The sequence below is a fragment of the Ischnura elegans genome, chromosome 8, assembly GCF_921293095.1.
Source record: "Ischnura elegans chromosome 8, ioIscEleg1.1, whole genome shotgun sequence".
Taxonomy (NCBI): domain Eukaryota; kingdom Metazoa; phylum Arthropoda; class Insecta; order Odonata; family Coenagrionidae; genus Ischnura; species Ischnura elegans.
In genome coordinates this window covers 36,415,560-36,440,021 of record NC_060253.1, presented here as the reverse complement: position 1 = coordinate 36,440,021, position 24,462 = coordinate 36,415,560, and the positions used below count along the sequence as shown (strand labels likewise).

At 39.9% G+C, this 24,462-nt stretch overlaps 1 protein-coding gene across 1 annotated transcript in view; it reads left to right on the top strand.

The window, feature by feature from the left end:
- The window catches only part of LOC124164245 (probable ATP-dependent RNA helicase DDX20), a 38,740-nt gene extending 14,478 nt beyond the window's left edge, over nt 1-24,262 (top strand). Inside the window, exons 4-6 of the mRNA XM_046541485.1 lie at nt 17,908-18,195; nt 20,146-20,388; nt 22,651-24,262. Coding sequence (XP_046397441.1) covers nt 17,908-18,195; nt 20,146-20,388; nt 22,651-23,812 — 1,693 coding nt within the window. The 3' untranslated portion in view covers nt 23,813-24,262. The remainder of the gene's footprint in view (nt 1-17,907; nt 18,196-20,145; nt 20,389-22,650) is intronic.
- Nucleotides 24,263-24,462: the final 200 nt, after the last annotated feature.

The window sequence follows — 24,462 nt, the reverse complement described above, 5'->3', positions numbered from 1 at the left end:
ATGAGTAGACTCTCCCAGACAGCTTTGTGAAGTTGACTTCGTTTTTGAATCATACACCCCGTTTAATTAAATTATCCTTAAACATTGCCAATGAAGATCACTCATCATGTGTAATTATTCTTATATCATAATGTTCCATTCCTTTATATCGCCGTTAAGTGGACACTCTTCGTATGCCTCCTATGGTTGATCTCTTCTTTGCATATCACTCAGCTTCCAGATCTTGATAATATCAGGACTGTTTGCTAACCAATACCAGGAGTACATAATCCCCCTCACCGCGAAAAGGTGGTGTCCATCGAGGGGGGCTCCCTCCAAACATATATAAAGGTACACATAACACTTACAGAAAACAGAATATTATAAACACAATCAAATCACCGAATGTCACACTCTGGAAACAGACTGCATATATGCACTTTTGCTTCCATAGGAAACTGAGGGTTTCAATGCCTTTGTTACCTCATGGCCATATATGTGCAGTCTCAATGAAAGGTACTTCTTGATAACCAAGTCCAGTACCGAGTGGCAAGTTGGAAAACCAACCACACTCTCTTCCCAGAGCTTCTTCGTTACCTCAAGAAGGTAGAGCTGAGCATTCCTCTGGTGTACAATGATGCCCACACTGGACCTAAACAGACTCTCCACGTGGGTTAAAATCTGCAAAATGGAGGCTGTTGGATGGCAAAGATTTCTCTTCTCCACAATGGATGTCCAACCATGGGCCAAATTTTCTAGAGGCAGTGGGGACTTAATGGCATCAGTACATGCATCACATTCTAAATGCTTCAATACAGCAAACACAGCCCATCCACATACATAATACATGACATTCTCGTCAATAATGTCATACCAATCCTCCTCCACTGGCAATTCGACACTATCCCCCACATCTAAATCCTCAGGAAGTTCAGGTTTCCGCTTCAGGAAATCAATGTAATACTCATCATCATCGCAAAGGTATGAGGAGTACTTAGGCACATGGAGGTACTGAGACACACTGATGAGTTTAATACTGTGTCTCAGTTTAGTAGGGGTGGGATGCATATCCCCCTGACCTCTTATCTGTGAAAAAAGGTTTTCCACACAGTCAGTGGTCAACCTGGATGTCAACAGGTATTCCATGTCGCCATTAACCACCAGGTCATTGTGCAATGCCATAACAGTCTTGGTAGCCAACTGTATACCAGTTTGGATAGGCTTCCATTGAATTTTCCGATTAAATGTAAGGCCCTTTATCATTGTAACAAAGTCCTCCATTGCACTTAGTTTCGTCTCAGCATTGTCCTTCCCCAAAGCATCGAACTTAACCCTGGAATTCATGAGGTCAAACCAGGAATTCATTTGCTGAAGAAACCATGCAGTGCTCAATGCCTCCTGTGGTATAAGTTCTTCTGCCACAAAGAACTGAAGAGCACTAGCTGTAGTGTGGCTCAACACGCTGGAAGCATGCTCTACCCTCATTTTTTGAAACTTGGAAGGGGTAACATGGGCAAGAGTAAGCTTTGGGGTAAGCTTTAGCCCCCTTCCTTCCTGCAACTCAATGATCTTCCTTACATGGTCCAACGTCACAGTATCAGTAAATAAATGATGTTCACGGACAACGTACTCCGGTAATTGAATTTCATTCGACAGCAAGCTGTTCCTAACATTTTTCAATAAATGAGGGACATCAGGCATGAAATATAATTTTCCATTTGATGCTGGGTGGGGGACCGAGTTGGACACCTGAAATTTTGTGGAGTGTATACCTAAATAACCCCACAATCTTGTGTTGTTTGGTCCCATGTCACTTGAGACACAAACGACATTCATGCCACAATTACCAAGCAGGATAACTATTTCTTTAATGGCAGCCCAAAGCTTTGGTGCCTCAATGGACTCCCCAGTGAGAAAATAGCCAACCACCTGCTTCCAGTGAAGGGCAAGACCTCTAACTACAAATGCCAAGGCATGAGTAGCCAGGTGACACACATCCTCTTCACCTTCCCGGCAAATTTCAGGTGAAATCGTACCAATGAATGTTTTCAGGCCTTTGTCATACTCCAACGTTGGCCTTAACTGCATCTCATCAATGCAGAGGACGCAGTTCTTGGAGTAATTGGCTTCCTTTGCAAGTTTGACACCAAGCCAATGAATTATGTCCCGCTGCAACCCTGGAGCAAAGGAGGATGCCTCAATCCTTCTACACAGGGTCCTATATGAGGGGAGGGGGAAGCCTATATTGCATAGGTATGCGTACCCTTTCTGCCCAGTGGCAGCCCTTATTTGTAGAGCCTTCTTTACAGTCTTTTCAGACCACGGGTACGGATTACTGCTCCCTTTATTCTCTAAGTTCAGCATTTGGTCCGGCTCAAACAAATGCTCCAGCTTCCTCTGCATCTCCTCTTTCTCCTTAGTCAGCTTCAGGACCTGGAAATGTTAATGAGATAACATTGGCTCGCACATTTTCATGGTGCTTACTGAATGATATCTGCATTTCTTTGAGTATTTGACCACTTTTGATGTTTGATTGACAACAGTTTCACTGACTCTACTGCAACCATCTTCACGTCAAAGGTCTTTCCATCGAAGTGTCCTAGGGTTTAAGGAAAGGACCTTTGACCTGAAAATGCTATGAGGAGTCAGCAAAACTGAAGTCATTTACCAAGAAACTTGATCGTATTCCTGGAAGAATGCAGACATCAATGTTACACCATTTTTAGCACGCCTGCAGGGTAAGACAATATTTAATAAGCAAGAATATGATATACTACTCTCTGACAAAACTGTAACATTCTATCATGAGGAGTGAATAAGGGAACCATATAAACACAACCGAGAAATTCCTATTCCATTATTCCACATTACTGAAGACTTCATTGAACAATGCAATACACTTCATCGGTGTGGTTCCCTGGTCTTTTTATTACTGACCTGGGGTGAGAGGATTGGCTCTGTGAATAACAATTTGCTGTTAATGGCAGACTAAATCTTCTACGCTGTCTGTTGGCCTATGTTGTTGAGACTATGGATATTGCCGTTACAGTGAACAGTGATTAATGTGCGGGAAGATTAAGCTACTTTGAGTGAAATTGAAAACTAGTGGCCACAACAGAATGTTCCTGGAAGAAGATACTAACAGCATGAGCACTGCATAATGACCTTTGCAAATGCTGTAAAAATTTCTTACATTTTTCATTTTCTACAGAAATATATTTTTTGTAAAATAATTTTATGATTAAGAACTGTTTTAAGAATTATCACAACAATTCTTAAAAACAGCATAATGTTCACAACAATAACATCAGACCATTAACATGTATTCGGTCTATTTCATAATTGTTAATGGAAATGACACATATCCTACTGTAGGTAATGTAATATAGTGAATAATATATGTTGCAATGTTGTATATTTACAACTTTTGACATGAATTAGACCTTAAATTACACTTAACCACTATAAAACGGGCTGATATCATTGCACAATTTAAATATTAAATAAATGATGGGATGGATTTCACCTATTTTTCCCTTTTCATTCCTTTTTCACTCTCATTAACCTTTCCTCAAATTAGACCGATGTCCACAATCACATACATTCAACTCACAATGGCTGCACTAAGTTAAAAAAATCTCCACTGAAACTGACATTGATAATCACATAGCTCACACATTAATCGACTCCCTAATAATAGACCATAGATTAGAACTAAGTCATAGTTTCCAGACATTCTCCTACAGTACCAGATAACGTTAAAATAAATACTCTTAACTAATACTAAAACTAATAGAGGATTTATAAAATTTATGCATAGGAGCCCATGGATTAAGTAATAAGTTACAACAATTCGGGTGTGTATAACGTAGCATCACACAAATATCACTTCAACAACAGTGATACTAAAAAAAAGTTTAATAATGGAAAAATTGAATTACGTACAAACAGAGAAATCAATATGCCATTGCATAACTCATGAACTCACTGCACATTAGTCTCAGCTACTGAAAGTTTACTTCCCATTGATATTCACCATCCCCCAATATCTACAAGACTTAGCCTTAAGACTAAAACAGCTAGCAACATTCCTGATTGTCTTAGTATGTATGATTTTAAGAATTGTGATTTTCTTTCAATCTCTAGTCACTTAGAAGTGATAAACTGGGCTGAAATTCTGTGCCCCCTTAGTGTTAATGAAGGTATGTCTCTATTTTACTCAATTTTAAATGATTTAATTTGTTGTTTTACACCAGTAATCCAGGTTAAAAGTAGTAACTACCCCAAATGGTTTTCAACTGAATTGAGACATTGCATCAATTTTTAAAAAAATAGCTCATAAGTCTTCTGTTGTAATTCACAATCATAATTTATAACTTTTCGCTGAGAAATATCGTTAATCACACATTATGTAAAAATAAATTTGCTGTAACAAACATCACAGTACTTACTTTTGCCTGCAGCCTTCGAATTTCCTTCTTAAGCCGCGAGACCTCGTCCTGTTGACTATCGTCATCGCCTGCTTCTTCCACCAATTCTCCTTCATCACACGGGATGTTTTCTGGGTCGGTGGGACCATTATGCTGTCCATCAATGATTGCTGTGCATAATCGTATAAGGAATACATGCGTTAGACTCAAAGCCTTACGACTTCCAAAATTGTAAACCAATTATACGGAAAGACTACGGCTGTCGCCGATTTGTTCACTTTCTATAATTCATATTCAAAATACTTACCTTCTTCCAGAACTCTACTTTTTGGGGGAGCTCGACTGAAAGCAGGAGCTCTTGAGAGATGTGGGAAGCGAAACACTGTTGGAATCGCAGTTCGTTTTAGTAGCTTGCGGCCATCCTGTCGGCGACTCTCATACTGCTCCTCAGTGAAATGAACCTAAATAATAACAATATTCTTAAGAATTGAAACACTTCCGTAAAGCGAAGGTATAACCCATAGTGCGCATAAAATAAAAATAGAAATTTATACTAGCGCAAGTGAGCTTACATGCAATTATATTAGTCTATTAATCTAGAATGAAATTTCACTGTTTCCTGAATAATACACATGCTTCATAACCCGAAGTAATAAAAAATATTGGAAAATATGGCACTTATGGAATTACTCAATATTAATCCAAGGCAAAACGTGATGAACCCATGTCAACATTTGCTAGTGCCAAGCCACGTTGTTTACAGCAACTTGAAAGAAGCCTATATTTCTACTACGAGAAGACCCCGTAACATAACATAACCCGAAGTAATAAAAAATATTGGAAAATATGGCACTTATGGAATTACTGAATATTAATCCAAGGCAAAACGTGATGAACCCATGTCAACATTTGCTAGTGCCAAGCACGTTGTTTACAGCAACTTGAAAGAAGCCTATATTTCTACTACGAGAAGTCCCCGTAACATAACATAACCCGAAGTAATAAAAAATATTGGAAAATATGGCACTTATAGTATTACTCAATATTAATCCAAGGCAAAACGTGATGAACCCATGTCAACATTTGCTAGTGCCAAGCCACGTTGTTCACAGCAACTTGAAAGAAGCCTATATTTCTACTATGAGAAGTCCCCTCTTCGAGATACATTGCTACTAGCATTATTAAGCATTAAGTTAAATATACAAATACTTACAAGGCCCAATTCCAGGCAAAAACACTTGTGAAATTGTCACTAGCTTACCTCACACAAGCGCGATGTGGTAGAAGGTTTCCATTTGTCTCTTCGACAATTTATGAGCCACACAGCCCTTCTTTTTGGATCAGAAGGAAATCGAAACAGTCTTACTCCTTTTCTGGAGGAATTGGAGCAATTCGGAGCACTGCAACACACCATTTTTCGAAATTATTCCACACGCTCCGTATACACACCACGCTAACTACGGTCAGGTGAGAACCAAAATGATCAAACCGAAATGCACTATGGGAGCGTGACACGACCTGGCTTTTACCGACCTTGGCAGCAACTATTAAGGGTTCTCTCATTGACCCTCCATAGTTTATAACCTTCATGCCCCGCCAGACAGGGTTTTGAAAGTTCTGATGTCCAAGCCATAAAATCATTTTTCTGCGAAAGGACAGAAGCTAATACCACTGCTGTAATTGGCATGGTATTACATTCTTACGCCCCGTTCTCTTTCGGACCTTCATTGTGAATTGCGAAGTCAGTTCATTGTGGGGCAGCTTCGTGTCTACTGAATCGTGCTGTTATTCAGTGGGCTTTACTCTTGCTCTGCAATACGTTCTAAACGCTTGCATTTCCAATTTGCGTCTAAGTGTGTAAAAGCGTATGCATACTAGGAACATAGTGGTTTGTGTTTGAGCTGTAGACATGGAGCCAAGAAGGTGATCAGAAGAGCCCGCTATATCTTCGCCCTCGGGATAAAAGAGAAATCTGAATTTCGTACACCAAGCACATACCAAAATTGCGTGATCTACTATCAGTTTTATTATTCCAAATGAGAAAGTTGAAGCACACCATAAGCGTCAGTGCTATTTAACGGGTACATACTGCTCTCGTGATTTACGGTAGAGCTCGGATACCAGCCATAGAAAGGTGGAATGTGATCCAAGGTCGTAAGAAGCAGATCGAACTTTGGAACAAACGAAAAAAGCTAAGCCAGGAACTATTCTCATTAATCGTTTGACAATCAAGCCGTGTCACATCAAATAAAAATGATGAAACGAATGCATGAACGTGAAAATGATTTCGTTCAATCTCTGAAAAATTGCCCGTGACTAGAAACGTGCACAGGTAAGATTTATCATTTTTTGTTTCATCAAGTTCAATGAATGTTTTATTCGTGAGCTATCGCATGAATTTCTCAACAAATATCCTAAGAATTGGGAAACAACAGAAAGCTACCAAACAGCTCGACATCACATCAAACAGTTCAAGGTGGTGAATGATGTGGCCGAGAGGGGGTGGCCCCAATCATAGAATTAAATAGCAGTATCTCAAACGACGAAGAACAAAAGCAATATTTACTGCAGATTGCTTCCCAACTTCGGTAAATGCTAAATGGGGGTACGAGGAAAGAGCTTGTTCAACTGAAACCTGGTTTTGTTGAATAATTTTCTCAGTAGGCTAACAAATTTATAACGATTTTCCAAAATAAGGATAAGATTGATTATTACCATACGTGCCGACATGATTTGGTCTACGAAAGGAGTTCAAAATCTGAATTTTAGAGAGAGACAGAGTCACTGAAGCATGCGAACATGGCGGGCGACGGCAGGTGAGGAGGAGGGGTGTGGGAGGGGAGGGGGACCGCCTCAGCCGTCAGTTGCGCCGCGTCGCGCGAGCCGCATCGCTTAGCGCCACTCTTGGCGCCAGGCTGCGCGGGCCGCAAAGCCTAAACGGTGAAAGATACGCAAAAACCGACGAAATTTTAGCCCAAAGGGCCACAACTTACCCTGATTACCCTTAATTTGACATTTTTTGGGAAATCATATGATAAACTAAGGGTGTTGGTATTTAGGCGCCCCTCGCTACCTAATTATTTAAACTTTTTCGAAAATCTTTTTTTGCCTATCCTTGTATACCCGAGGGTCATCGAAATCCGAGTGACGATTTTGGAATTTCCAAAAAAGTGTTTTTTTGGGACAGCCTAATACCACATGCTGCATCTACACAAGCACCTCTCAATGCACTGCTTCAAGGTCCTGATGTAAAAACTCCACTCCAATTTGCTGGATACTGGAACTTCAGCAGAGTTTCGATGCCTCTAAAGTTGGACTCGCCCAGGCTGTAACCCTGTCGCATCCAATCAACTCGACACCTCTGGCTCTCGTCGTTGATGCTAGCCAAACCGCAATTGCCACCGTCCTACAGCAATTCTCTGGGAACTCTTGGCAACCACTCGGTTTCTTCTTTCGCAAGCTGACGCCTTAACAGCGGAAGTGGAGCACTTACGACCGCGAACTCTACGTTGCCTACCAAGCAGTGAGGCACTTTTGACCAATTGTATAAACCCGCAATTTTACCAACTTCACCAATCACAAAAAATCTTACGCCTTTGGCCCTTGAAATAGGAGTAATGACAGCTGCTCACCATGACAATTTAATCACCTGGAATTTATCTCACAATTCACCTGGACGTGAGGCATATCTCCGGACTGGACAACGTCGTCGCAGACTGTCTCTCCAGGGTAGAATCCATATCCACAACAGCTCTGATTGACTTCATTGCTGTCTCTCGCTCCCAAGACGACAACGAAGAACTACAAAGACTACTCCACAGTGGTACAGCTCTTCAGCTTCAAAGCAGGCCTGTACCCGGAACAAACAAACAAACACTGTGGTGCAACACTTCCATGCCAACTCCACGCCCCTATGTTACTCCACCATATCGTCGGCAAATCTTTGACAACATCCACTCCCTTAGTCATCCTGGTGCAAGCTCCACCATAAAACTTGTCTCCCGTCGATATGTTTGGCCATCCATGCGTAAGGACTGTCGTGCATGGGCTCGCAGCTGCCTCTCCTGCCATCGTTGCAAGGTGTCTCGTCACATCACAACGCCACTCGGAGATTTTGTTCTGCCAACCAGGCGTTTCGAACACATACTCATGAATCTCGTGGGAACTCTCCTGCCTTGCTATGGCTACCGCTACCTCCTCACAATTATCAACTGGTTCTCCTGCTGGCCTGTTGCAGAACCCCTAGTAGACATCATCGCATACAGCGTCTCCTGCACTTTTCTTCTTGGATGGGTCGCTCACTACGGCTGCCCTAAACATATCACTTGCGACCGTGGACGACAGTTCGTGTCTTCTCTTTTCCAGCGACTTTGCTCCACTCTGGGTGCAACGCTATAACACACCACAAGCTACCATCCTCAGGCCAACGGACTTGTCGAACGACTACATCGCGTTCTCAAAGTGGCCCTCATGTGCTCCTCTTCCAACTCATGGATGGATGCACTATCCACAGTTCTTCTCGGCCTCTGCACAACTTGGAGAGCCGACCTGCAAACAACCGCTGCTGAATTTCTCTTCGGGGAGCAACTGCGCCTTCCCCGGGACTTCTTCATAGACTCTGACCAAGATTTGGATTCAACGGATCTAGAGTCTCAGCTGCGTGACCACATGAGACATCTGCGTCCGACCCCTGCGTCACGCCACATCTCCTCGCAGCGTGTCTTTATCCACAAGGACTTGGCCACGTCTTCCCAGGTCTTTGTTCGCCAAGACGCTGTGCGGCCAGCCCTAAAACCACCTTACACGGGACCATACCCTGTTCTCAGCCACAATAAAAAGACTTATACCCTAAACATCAATGGAAAACCTTCCACTGTTTCCATCGACTATCTCCTGCCAGCCCATCTTCTTGAGGAGGACTCTCAGCCTTCTCCATCAGCACCATCACCAGATATTACCACTTGCTCCGGCCGCACCGTCCATCCTCCAGACCGTTTTGGGGTCGGCGCTCTCTCTCTCATTCAAGGGGGGTAGTAGTATGGTGCAATATCCGCCACAACACGCAGCAGAGAAAATCCGGAATGTTCCAGGAACTTCCAGCACGGCGTTGGGCATTCGCCATCACTATATGAAAAAGCCATCTCGTCCAACAATGACTCAGTCTGTAATTTGAAGTGGCATTAAACGCTCCACTGCTAAAACCACACCAGTGTGTTATTCAGCGTAGTAATCATTAAGAAAGTGTTATTCAGCGTAGTAAATTGCTACATAGCTATCTGAGCTACTGAGGCACCACACTTTGTAGCCACACTTTATTGGCCTACCCCATACGAATTGCTAATAGCCATTTCTTCCAAAATAGGATATTATCGACTCTTTGAAACTCAAGCATTGTTTTTTCCTGAAATATCCACTGAATCTTTCTTTTTCCATGTCCGTAAATGGGTGCATTTTCCACATCTTAACTGATTTTTTCATAGTGGTGTTATCACAGTAATGAATAAATATAATGATTCGAAGAAATCAGTCACGTTTCATTGTGTTATACAGAAACTCATTTCTGGTGAACTGCCTCACAATTGTTTGGGAGCCGTATTATACTCCCTTAGAAAAAGTAATTCAATTCAATTTAATTTTAGTATTATTACTTCAAACACTATCAAATACTCAGGTGTTACATTTGGGCCATTACAGTTGCAGAATGGAGAACTTGCACATTTTTTGAAAAAAATAGAGGAGATAGAGGACGTTGAATCTTGCACAACGCAAAAAACCCGAGGGCTAGGTAACGCTTCGTTCCTGAGATAAAAATTCTCAAAGTTGTCGAAAATCCAATGGCGCGAAAAACGGCGTTCGAAAGGGGGCGTGGTTGTTTCCATGGGTCTGACGTCACATATGCCGTTCCGAGTACTCCGAGGTAGTACTGCAGCGGGGGCCGCCGTTCGGGCCGCTTCCTCCGGGACTCTGGGCGGCACTAACGGGGAAAAGGTGCACGGGCGGAGTTTTGGGGAGCGCAGCGGAGCCTTATATGGTAATGAAATGTAACTTAAATGGCAAATTGTCAGAAAAATTGCATAAATTTATGTCAATGAAATAGCTGCAGGATTGATAAATTTAGAAAATAAGATAATTAAGAAGTGTGATTAGTTATTGAAATTTAATGAGTCAGTGAGAGCTTGTCTATTATTATAGCAATACTTGTAAATAAAAGAATTAAAAACATTCTACAAACCTCTGAAATCAGTTACCATAAGTTTAGAAGCACCTCATATTTTCTCAGGTAGCTCATATTTTCATATTCACATTACTTAAATTTTGCCATCCAGAATCCAACCATTCCAATTATGGAATACAGAGATAGGTTGTTAACATAGACAGTTGACTTCTGGTGAAATTTAAATGGATTAAGGTTTTAAAAGAAATTGTAAAGTAAAATCCATAAAAACATTTTATTGAAATCAAAGGGCTTTAATTAACAGTGGGAATATATTTTTTCTCCAGAATCCCCTGGCCCTGTCAACCAGTGTCTTCGCTAAATTTGTATCATAATTGACAATTTTAATTTCAATTTTGGAAATGACTTCGTTCTTAGGGTCAGCAACGCACAATATTCCTTTTTCCTTCCCATAAAACAACATTTGGAGTTGCAGTTGTGTACGGCATCTACTGCCCACTTTCCCACATTTGCTAATATAATTCTTGCATGTTTCAGATGTGGGATACTTCACCTTTACCACATATTCAGAACTAATCAGGCGATGCCACAAATTCAGGGAGTTCAGTTTTCAATAAAAGTCCTGTATTTTCAAAACTAACACCCAACTCTCGTCTTAATGACATAATTACATCACCCTCTAGGTCTTTCCCCCTCTTCATTGGCCCTGTGATTTTAAAGGGTCGAGCACCCAACAGCAGCTGTGCAAGGGCACCGCCACCATCCATCTTACAGTTAGCCTCTGTATAAATCATTGAGGCATCCAATCGTGCATACCTCAACTTATGCCACAGGTGACATGATGCCTGCCCAACAGTCAATGATGATGCTTGTAACCAAAGGGGCAGGGTCAATTTTGGCAGCAAATTGAATGAAGTCCTCATAGAGCTCCTTGTGTAGGCTTTCGCGGTGTGGTGAGGATTCAGCTGACAGGTTTTTGGAGTTACTACCGCGTAGATTCATCTCTGCAGACGACAGTTTCGCCGGCATTGCAGCAGGCTTCTTGCACCGGCCTCCAACGGGGTGTTTAAGAGACGGGCGATACCACGGATCTCCACTTCATTGACCTGAAGAAGCCTGCTGTAATGCCGGTGAAACTGTCGTCTGCAGAGATGAATCTACGCGGTAGTAACTCCGAAAACCTGTCAGCTGAATCCTCATAGAGCTTATGGGTCAAATTTTGAGTTTTAAATAAAATGCCCAAATGAAATAAGTCCAACTGCTCAAGGGAGTGAGAGGGAGAGTTGTAAGCCAACAGAACACATTGATCGTTATTTTCCCTGCAGTCCATCTATACCCGGTCCTTGAAATCACCAATTCCAAGAATTGGGTCCACAGGCTTCAAATTTCCTAGATCAGTGGCCATAAGGAGTTGGTTTCTCACACCAGACAAAGGTGGTTTGCGCCAATAGCACTCAACTTCAGTTGGGGAAGGCTCTAAGCTCTTGTTGTGGAGCCACACTAGGAAAGCCAGGGAAGGCATGCTTGCATCCCCCTTAAAACATGAAGTGGTAAACATTGCATCATTAGTCATCTTCCAGAAAAATAAATCACATTTTATTGTTTACAAATTATTATTTTCCATATTACCATCGATTCTACTTGCATATTTCGTCTATAAAAAACGTCGGTACACGTCTAAACTTTGATGAAATTACAATAAATTTAAGAGTTACTTGAAACCATTACAAATATACATCATAACATAAAGGTACTTATAAAGCCATTAACTGTGGTCTCAGCTACTAATAAAGATATGCATGAATTAGTTAATAACTAGTACTAATGAATCATTACGCCGAAGCATTATAATTACCCGACGACGCTGTGCAATCGTGACAGGCAATGCTCAAAATCGTCTTCGACGCTTCGTCGAACACCATGGTGGCATTATAATTTTTGGCCGTAACTTTACGTTCCAGAAAAACACTTCACCCGATATCAATTATTACATCTTTGTAATGGCACACGTCAAGTCGCCCTCTCAATGTATTCTCTTCTCATAGATCTGAAATAGAGATTCATAATGTAAACATTCCGAAAAGGTCACATGTATTATCTCAACTTTGCTAATAATGACGGCCTACTGCAACAGAATTCACATGAAAACAATTTATATATTCATTTATCTTGTAAATAACATAAAATACTTACGGCAAAGCCTTTACATTTCGTATTTCAGCTGATGTTTACTTGTCACAGCTCATTAAGTACTCCATCATTATGGGAGAATCGACTTCGGGCAGATTTCCGGACTCCTCACGAATATATCCAGCTTCCATGCCGATAATTCTCTTAAGTGTAAAATAAAAACCGATTGCGTACTTCTTTAGACTTGTACTACAGCGCAGGAGATGTATATCTCAAGGTAAATCCATTTTCCAGCGTCTCGAACTGATAAACACTTTGTTATGCCTGGTTACCATGCCACGGAACGGCATATATGACGTCACGCGTCATTAATGCCGTAGAACGATATAATTATTTTCAGAGCGCTATTGTTCAGTTAATATGCGTCACTCAGGTTAAAGAGAAGTATACATATTGAAGATTTTTGATGTTCTATACGATGCATGAGTTAAATTGCCTGTACAAAATCCTTGCAAGTTCTCCATTATGCATACTTACTCGACTTTTGAACTAACTGCGTAAGGACTTCTTTGTCAAAGAATAGTTCAAAAATTGTGGTTCAGCCTGGCTTCACTACTCTTTTGGACATTCTGAAATATTTCTTGAGACATAAACTAAGCTGACTGCCCACCTTTTCGAGCAACAACTTCAAATTCAACCATGATTGGCATCCACTCAAGTTATTCATCTGTCCTCAGTCAGAAGGAAGGTATTCATCATCTCTTTGCAGCAGCACATGCTACATTGTAAGCAGTGTCTGTATCATATTTCGGTTTTGCAACCAGATAGAAGTGTTCAAAGTTTCTGAGTTTGATTGGTATACATGACCAAAATAATTACAAGGATTTGGCTGCTTCTTGTTGAAATGACGCCACTTGCTTGGCTGTCTTCCAATTTTCCCCTTAGCAAGCACCCTCTCAAACCCCCTTCCTGATTGAGAATGCAGCGGCTATTCCTTTTCATCTTTCTAAATAAGGTTCAGGTTTACAATCATATCTTCTATCTCATGAGCCTTAGTGAGGGAGTTCACAAAGGGTACGAGATTCTGAAAGAATGGGGACAACTCAGGGCCTTAGGTACATATTTGGATGATGTTATAAAAAAATTAACATATTGTGCCGGTCCCGCCTCCCGGGTCTTGTTAGCCCAAAACCCCCCCCCCCCCCCACCTCCTTTCCTCCGATCCGTTAGGACGAGTGGGATGCGCAAACGGGACGACACGTAAGAAATTGTTAGGGTACGTCGAGTTCGGGCGACCAGCGCCGTTGGCTTTGCTATTAAGACAGTAAAATTGGTGGGGGGCAGAAGAATCGCTACCTGTGGGGACCAAGTTCCTACCTTAAATAAATTATATTCCGGTTCTCTTTCTTTTAACATAAATGACTTTTAATTAACCGACTACAATACAACAAAAGGAAATAACCCCATAGACATTTGAAATACCCCTCCAAATGAAACACACAAAAAATTATACCCTTAAACACAACTAAACTGAAACACTTAATAAACCATCGAACATAATATAAATCACACAATGAATTTGCGTATAATTCAGTAATGCCTTTGAGCACAAAAACCGTGTTTTAGTCTTTGAGGCAATTTAAATACATATCTTACAATGATGAAATCAACACTCGTGAACAACGTCAGTTTGTTTGAGAAGGACTATTTATCATCAATGCAATTTTGACAAATCATTAAACAATGAGAGATTGACACAAATCACTTATCGTTCCTCTTCTTCAGACGAGAGATGGGGAGAGAGAGCACGAAACATTCACTTGTTTCTTTTAAGGGGCACACTACTTTGGCAATGATCAGTTGCACGAGAAGGGAAATAGGGGCGTATAAGCTTACTCGTTCACTCGGTGGCGGGGATCTAGGCCAGAAGCCACTCAGGCCAACAGCCGGCTGATTGTGTCTGCTACACGTGGCCAGTGCTTCTTCCAAAATTCGACCCCTCAGCGCTCCGGAACCTTCTTTCCGCTTACTCACAGCCCTCAGCCTTCTCTTCTCTCGGGTGCGTTTTAGCTGTAGTGTGCGTCACCTTGTTCTCTCTGTTCTCCGTTCTGTTCTCTGCTGACTTGTTCTTTGTTTTGTCTGAGACCTGTGTTCTCCCGTGCACGGCCTTTTATCCTCTATCCCCGCACTAACGTCGTCTGCACCGCATATGTAAACATTACCATTGATGCTGCCTGATTTGTCCTGCAGATCTCATAACTGGCTAGTGACTGTGACTAGCCTGCAAGCACCCAACACAGCATTCAGGGTTGAGTGGCCTTATTCTGCATTAAAATATGTTACATCTGAGAAATCTGAGGATCTGATAAATAGTTGCTTAAATGTAAAAGCTGAGTGAATTTTAGTGTGAAAGGGGTCTGAATTTTCATTTTACCTCTAGAAAATATACTCTTTTGTTGAATTGAAAAAGGAATTGTTATTGTATTTTGTGCTCTAAATGTTAAACCATTTACCCTGTTTTTAGCAGGGTTGGCAAGTGAAATGAAACAAAAATGTTTTGTTTCGTCGTGGATGGAAATAAGAGGCCTAGGTTTAGTTTCACTCCCACTCAAAATTAAAATCACCAAGGAGTTTAGTTTCAACCCGGGACGAAACTTCACTCCCTGGAACGAAACTAAATTAATCACAACTCCGCTGCTTATACTTATATTTCGATCCCAGAAGTTGAGTGGAGGGGAATGAGAGGAAATATTTCCGACCCATTACGTTCGACACACATGTAGAGAGGTTAAAATATTGAGCTCAAAAATAGAATGGCCAGTTTGCGTTCACCGTTCTCCTGTAAATGGTAAAAATTGAGTGCCTCATGCATTAACTCCAGTAGTACGAAGTATGGTTGAATGAACCTCTTCTTCATTCAACCATACTTCGTACGTTGGGTATGGGTCAAAACTAAACTGTTCGAAACATTATCTACGTTTTGCTTTGTCCCAGAGTTTTAGTTTAGTTTTGACTCCAAAATCATGTCAACCCTAAGTTTAGCTCTTAGGCTTGAAATACATTAACATGTTTATGTTAATGTATTTCAAGCCTATGTTTTTACATTCTGCACTACAATACCTTATGTTTTTACATTCTGCTTCCTGGAACGAAAATATTAAAATTTTACTGATTATGACTTTTTTTTCGTCTTACTTGCCAACCCTGGTTAATAGGTTATCAATTCTACACCCCATAGGGTATTTTTATGTCCTAGTTTCATGATGCATTAACCAGTACAAGTTAATGTGTGAATGCAAGAACAATTTTGGTGAACCAGAACAGAGTGTGCACAAATACGTGACCCATATTAGAACAGGTTCTATTTTTTGTTCATGCTTGCATACAAATTGCATTGTTTCACACTGCATTTTTGGGATCATTCTCATGCTCATACATTTACACATTAATTCATGAGTATTAATGTACCATGTAATAGGGCCTTAAAATAGGTCGAAATAAATCTGAGAAAAATTATGCTTTAAGATATAATCAGTAGGCAATATAATACAGTGGACCCTAAACATTAATTTATATCTCAAGTATGCAAATATATATTCGAAAAAATATTGTGGTAACATTTTAAAATTCAAGATACAGTGAAGTTTTAAGATTAGCTTAAGTTTGAAGCAAGTGATAGGTCACCGAGAAAGACCTGTTTAGCAGAGGGGTGTGTCCTTCTATCCTTTTCACCTGTACATATCTCTGTACTTAGGGGAAGTATTACATATGCACCCCTTGGGGGGAATTGCAAGTGTGCCTTCTTTTGCTTAAGTTGAAGGAGGGAAGTATCATAGCATATTTGGCATAGCAAGGGGGGATCCGGACCCCCCAAAATATAAAAATACAGTTACTTTGCTTCATAAAAGAAAACAAAATATTGAAAAATAATGAATTTTCAAAAGATTTCTTTGACAAATGAAGTTTTTTCGATAATGGAAAGTGGTAAAATTAGTTTAAAATCCTCTACTTAGTACTCTGTTTTTCTAAAATTTTCCCCTCTGGTTTTGGACTGCCCCACCGAACGAAATTCCTGGCTTTGACACTGCATAGTATTACTTATATCAGACAGGAAGGTATAACTCTTTTGTGAAGAATAACGTGTTGCAGAACTTATATCTCTATTAAATGTAGAGTGAATTGTTTGCCCATTAGGGTGTGTTTGCTTTCACTGCTTGATTATTTTTATGCTCAAAGTGAATATCTTCTGTACCATATAGAACTCCTGGATAGCATATAGCATTATGCATGCTAGTAATAAATTGTTAATAAATACTTTTAGATGCGGTGCCCAATGGCCCCCCATTCAATTCCATTTCTATGTATTTATAATTCTATAATTTTAGTATGTATGTCATAGTAAAAACTTCTTTGGTGTTGAAATTAATGCTAATGTGCTTAACCATATTATAAAAGCGTCTAAGGATTTTAGGGTGGTCCCTCATAATCTCACTCTATTTGGAAAAAACCCTGCTTATGCTGGTGTCAGACTGTTTAACTGTTTGCTTAGGGAAACTTGTCCTTTTTTAAGGTTTAAACATCAACTATGCAAATACCTGGTTACTTTATGTTACTTTCTAGGTATTCGGTTGATGAACTTTTGTCTTCAAAATTGGGTACCTGAATGATATTTTTTATTGTTTGAAGATAATTGTTTATTTGTTTGAATGATATGTTGAATATTAATGTAGATTTTACTTAAGTGGACTTTCTAATATTATTTATATACATTAGCTACCAAATGACTTGTTCTATACTTGCAAACCTCATGTCCTGGAACTAATTATTTTCCGCTGGATTTAATTTGAACTCCTTTAAATTACCATGCCAGTATAGGCTCAATTGGTGTTTAAAAGGAAAAAAAGTAGTATGATTTTTACTGTAATCATGTGAAATTGCTATAAAGAAGTACAAAGCATTGTAAAATATTTGGTTTTCTTATTGTAAAGCAAATATTAAAAAATCTCACTTGAGTAAGTCGGGAAATGGATTCAGGCATATGCTTATTTTTGCTTTCATGGGGGGATCTTAAATGGTCAAAAATGTGCTTACCTAATACTTGAACCATAGTACCATGATGATATATGCTGTGTCTTTTTTTGTGAATGTTACTCTTCTGGTCCATAATTCAATGCCTGTCGTTATCTTCTATAGGTATTTCTTCTCCGTCCTACCTGCTAATAAGCAGGTGGTAGTCGCCTCTGCTACCATGCCTGGTGAACTTGATGATATATTGAATCGACATATGAAGTCTCCGGTTCGGATTTGTCCTCATGGGGAAGGTGTTGCACCAATTCTGTTTGGCCTGCGTCAGGTTGCTGTCAAAGTACCAGAGCATCCCAATGTCCAGCACCAGCTTAACCTGAAAGTCTACGCCCTGACAAAGTTACTCAGTACAGTGTCTTTCCAGCAATGCATAGTGTTCTCCAATTACCTTACTCGGTAAGCACCTAAACTAAAATGTATGCCCACACAGGTGTGCAGCTTGGAATTAAGGCTTTGGGTGGTTTTAGGAGCAACTTATACTGGGGAGTATGGAACATGGGAGGTGCAGGTGCCCTCCCCCACAAAATTTCTAAGATAAATGGTTCAAAATGGTAAGTTTTACAGCTTTCTGAAGGATACGTTATTAATCCTTACACGATTAAATAAGTAATATTTATCCAATTATGTAAAATGGATTAAATCTTAAAATTTCTCTGAATTCTGGGGGGGGTTTATCCCCCAAAACCCCCCTTGCTGATCCGCTGTGCCCACAGGATGTCTGAAAACATGGACAGCCAGAAATACCTGAAATACTGATGGAATTTTGGTCTTATGGAAAAATTCTGGGAATTTGTCAAGTGTCCTTGAAAATTTTGTTTTTGATTTATGCAACACTTAGCTATAACTATCCCTAGTGTTTGTAATTCTAGCAAAGTGCCCAAAGTAAAGCGTAGTATTAAATAATTTATATCAGATTTTTGTTCTAATTTTCACAGAAATCTAAATCCCATTATTGGAAAGTCCTTTTGAAAAACATTCCATTACAAGATTACTCACAGCATTAAAAAAGACGTGGAAAATATTTCTGTGGTCAGTATATAATTTCTACTTATTTCAGTGTTAAAAAACTAGCTGATAAGAGAAATGAGTGGAGAGCTACGATAAAACAATCTGCCGATGGATCACTGATGATGATAGGATTTCGGAATGGTGGAGAAATGTCTCCTCACTTTTTGAATTTTGCTTCTCCATCTCTAATAAGTGGTCATTGTTGCTGAAGTTATCTCTCCTATTTAGTTACTCCTCTACTCTTACACTAATTCTTCTTTTTTGTGTTTGTTGATGCATTTCATCCTTCTCTCTGGCCATCCTCAAGGGTTCCTCCTTAATGAATAGTTGCGCAAGAACTCTGATTACCCAATTAACTTGTGAAAAGTAGGTGACAATTTTTGCGTTTCCTTATTTTGAACTTTTGATAGTATGGCTGTATGTAGAATGAAGAGATTTTTTTTGTCATAACTATTCTTTCTCTTCTATTTACCTAATGCCTTCAATGACTTGTGATTTTGGATCTGAGTGAATGATCCCATTAATCCATTGCGCTGAAATGACGTGTCTTGCTCTTGAAGCTCCAATGAACTTCCGATGCCAAATCGTGCAATGATGAGTACATATAGCTCATCATTAGATTTTCATAATTTTAGCACTGTTTAGAGGAACAGTACAAATATTTCAAAAGTTTAAAAGTGTTGAAACATGCATAATGCACATAAAGAACTCATATTGCATGAAATATCCCTTAGCGAAAAAACTGTTGAAATTTCAACAATTAATTGGGACCACTGTTGAATGCAACAGTAACTTCTGAATTCATCTATAACTGTTGGATTTATTAGTCACTGTTAGAGTTAACAGTTATTATTAGTTTTAACAGTTACTGTTAGTTTTTACAGTTACTTTTAGTTTTAACAGGTACTGTTAGTTTTAACAGTGGTCCCAATTTACTGTTGGATTCAGCAATGGTCCCAATTAACTGTTGAAATTTCAACAGTTTTTTCGCTAAGGGATGATCCATTGGAAGTAATAAAATGATTTTATAGCGAGTAGCTAGAGCAGTATTTTCTAAGTATTTAACTAGACACTTCACAATATGAAATAATAATCATCTTTTTATTTCACTGTTCCATCTTCATTAAGATCTACAAAATAATATCTCATTTCCTAGCATTCCATTTAAAAAGAACCACATAAAAAATTAATGGAGGAGAGGAACACGATATTGGGAAAATAAATTGAGTGGAAGGGGTTAAAGGACCGTATTTTGAATTTCAATGACTGTTAAATTTCCTACATTTCTCTGAGGAACCTCCGTAATGATGCAACTGCTCAATTTATTTGGGCTTTCAGGGCTGAGGGCATATGTCACGAGCTGGAACGAAGGGGATGGCCATGCCGACATACAGCTGGGATTCTGGACCAGAGTCAGCGGACGGAAGCCTTCCTTGCCCTCATCGAGTCTAGATGCCGTGTGCTCTTGTCGACAGATCTCACGGCCAGGGGTGTGGATGCCCCTAGAGTGGACTTGGTTGTGAGCCTCGACCTGCCAAACAATGGACCCACGTATCTGCATCGCATTGGTAGGGCCGGGAGGTGAGTGAGCATATCATCTACATCTACATATTACCCTGCAAACTGCCTCAGTAGTTGAGTGGTGGTGTTGTTTGGACGCCAGCTGTTAGCAAAATGACAGCTTGAGGAATATTGCTCAAATCCAGTGATTTGTGCCTGTTGATGTGTGTTTTGCAACTTTTTGGAATAATGTGTTGTTTATGATTCTTTAGCAAGTTATTCCACACTGTCAAAAAACTTTGCAAAATACTCATCAATAGACTTAAATCACTGAATTCTGAAAATTTTCCTGTCCTGGTCAGTCATGTACCTTCAAGAACTTTCTGGTATGATGTGAGGAAGTTCTTAATGCTAGTAAAATTAGACATTGCAATATATCCACTGGATTTTATTTTAATGGGATGTGTTTCGTTGTGTTAAAATTAAATCCATTGGAAATAGAGTAATGTCCAATTTTACTTGTTTGGAGAACTTTCCCTTCCTGTCATCAGTACACCTAATCCTTTGAGTACACGTGACTCATCTTTTATATAACGTCATTACACAACCACCAGAAGTGAATCTAACCCATCTCTCGTAGCCCAGCCCTCAGTGGGTTTATGCCTGCTCTCCTCCCTGTTGACAATTGCTTTAGACAATTGAAGAACCAGTTACTAGGTCCCTCCTATGGTTAGAAAAATGCTCTCTTCCAACTTAGGAGCTCTGTGTCTTAAAAAGCATTCTTTAGGGCATTCTTTAAAGCTCAAAAGTGAAAAAACACAGCTGTCTCTTGGTGGCCAGAAAGCATGATTACTTCATTCATATCTCAGGCAATGGCATTTGTGTATTTAGATGCTATAATAAATTTTATAATTCTTGGTTGATAATCATTCTAGTTTCAGGTAATGGATCATTTTATTATTAGCTACTCATTTTCTGAAAACCTTATATCTCTTGCCTCTATATAGTGGTCACCTCACCATTTTTCTTGCGACTGTTTGGGCACTTATTACAAGTTTCTGTGTCAACACATTCAGTACAGAGCACGTCAATAGGGTAGTTTCCATCATCAAAGAAAACGAAAGGCATTGATCGCGATTCGTTACCCACCATTAGTGTATTCATAATATACAAATTATTTGATTTTAGGAATCCCAGTTTAGACGAATGGCAATGGTCAATTTTATCCTCATTTGAAAAAGGCCAGATTGGCGCCCATGCGATGCCACTCCACGTGACCTCACAGGGACCTAGTTTCTACACGAGAGGATAGGAGTTTTGCATCGTCTGAGATTACCAATGCGTACTTAGCTGTCGCATTTTCGCTCGCTTGAAATTTTTCACTTTTCATTTAATTGCGAAAAATAGATATCGCCCTTCAAAAATCTGTAAGCGTGAAATTTGCACTCCAGAAGTAATAATCTTTCGATTTAGGCAATAAAAAAATAATAGGAAACCACTCTATTGATGTGGTCCCGTCCAAGCCAAGGTACGGAGCACGTCACTTGACATGCTCTGCTGGTCGGGCCGGGAGTCCTTTCTCTGCCTCCGTATGTAACTAATATCCACTCCCAAGTTTTTAGATCCTGTGTATGGCTTTCAGCAAGGTTCCGTCTTTCGAACCATGTGCGCCGTTTGCAAATAGCAGAATTTGAACGGAAGGTATGGTGTGGAAAACTCCCTCTTTTTTTCTTTCTTATTTTATCGGACAATTCTGACGACTTTCATGAAAATCGAGCCCTCATTAAATGTGTTAATGTCTTCAAATACTTAATGCAGCAGTTTTTGTGAATGCGTGTTGGTTATAAACATATGAAATTGTTTCAGGCTTGATTTGGTGGAAGTTCGATATATCCACGATGAAAAATTCAAATGGTAATTTCCACACTTAAATACAACACTCAACTACCGATCATGGTTTCAACATATTATGTCATTTTCTGATTGTGATACAGAAAGCTTTCTTTCAGTATTTATTCCATGAGCTGAGGTAGGAGGTGGGGGTGAATATATGGAAGTGGCATGTGGGGATTAGGAGGGGGTACAGTTTGCATGAACACCCAAGCCAACAGTTTGGCGGTCACCCATATACATACATATATAGTTTTATGCTATATATTATTATCACCAATTATAGATGTTAGCATGATCAATTCACTTGAAGATGTAAACATGTTACAAAACCTGGGTTGTGCCCATTAATAGTGAACCTTAAAAATTGTAGCACTTCTACTTTCTAAAATGGAAAGATTTTACTCAGTGAAGCCTGAAGTTTTCAGTAATATCCTCTTCATTTCTTCAAAGGTTTGGGTCATATGGTTTGGCTGTTACGTTGGTGGCAGATGGAGCTGAAATGTGCAAGTTCACTCAGATGCTGAGGTCAGTGGGAGCAAATGCATATGTTGTGACACCAGAGGAATTTCCAGCTGATCTGTGGAACTGTGATTTAACTCAGTATGTGTGCATTGGAGCATCAGAAAATCAGGGGAGATTAGCCGGTGATAACTTGTACAAGCCTCCGAAAGCCAAGGAGGAGTCATCTTCTGGTTCTGTATTGAACCAATCATCTGGCAGCAAGGAACAGAAGGTGAAAAACTGTGTAAGCTGGGTGAACAGGCTTGTCACGGAAGACTCTAGCAGTTTTAGAGGTGACACAAAAACAAATGACCATCAGTTGAGCTCAGACAGTATTGCCACCGATTTAGATAAATTATCTCAGGTGATAGTGACTGCTGGGGGCGAGTGTGGTAATGTGAAAAGCTTTAAGGCTGTTGTGGATTCCTGTGCATCTAATGGTACTTTATTGGAAAACGATTGCTCCGTGGTTAAATCGGGACCAGAGTGTCCCGATGAATTTGCTGAGAGTTTTGATAGAGTGCTTGATTGTGTGTATTCCCAGAGTGCTACCTCATTCCGAGAGAGACTCGAAAAGTGTAAGCTGGCAGACTTGAACGTTTCTCTGAAGGCATTGTCCATAGGGGATCCTTGGCCTCCTCCCCCTCCTCCCCCTCCGCCTCCTCCTGAGGCCCCTGAAGTCAAAGATTATCCCCATCCCTCAATACCTAAGGGCCCTGTCACTGAGGCTAGTGCGAGCAAGAATCATGCATCGTGGAACATGGACGCATGTGATGTGTCCTTGTTTACCAAGTCTGTCGGAAGAAATGAAAAATCAAAAAAAGTAAGTGATTCGGAAAACAAGGCTAAACCTAGAAAGGTGGGCAGAAGGATATCAAGACATTACAATGACTCCGTAAGCAGTGAGTCAAGTGTGGATGAAAATGTGCAGATGTATCCCTCATTTGAGTCTAATGCTCGGGAAAGTGCTAGGCATAGAAATGCTGCCTACTATAGTTCAAACTCTATTCACAATTCTTCCTATGATTTTGAGCAGTGGTACCAGCAAGTCTGTTTCAACCGGTGTTTGATAGAGTATAATGAATATTGGAAACATATGTTCAAAAAATAATGGGCAGCTGAATTTGTTTCCATTGTCGGTTAAATATTTATTAGTCTTGATCCTCAGGTGCTCCAGCCAAGAAGTGAATTGGCTAATAGTTCAAATTTACCAATCAATGGCTGTGATGAAAGTTGAATAAGCATTGTTATTCGCTGTTTTTTTTTTTTAAGATTTATAACATATTACCGCAAGAATGCTATTATTATTTTTGTATGTGTACATCTCATAATCAGGTGATTTATTCTTTAAATGAAGGATTTAAATCTAGCTGCACGTGAATCATTTATTCTGCATGCGTTTTCTGAGGTAAAACCTTGTCCATTGTAGCTCATTACTCAGCATGTCCATCAACTTGGCAGTGTTCTGATGCCAACTTCTGTAATTTCAAGCGGAATCATTTGAAATTTGCAGCTACTAGTATTTTCAAGGGTTTGCAGCTTAACTGTGTGAAACCTTGTATTCATGGTTTAAGAAATAGATAAAATCTTTGTTAATTCCAGTAAAAATTTTTATTTGGGAAACCCTGGCCAGTTTCAGCACTCACATGACATTATTAACACGTTGCATACGGATGGCGAGAATTCTTGTCATTTTTTTCCCAAACGCTCCGGACGGATGACGAAGATTCTCGTCATTTAGGCGCGTCAACCTAAACAATT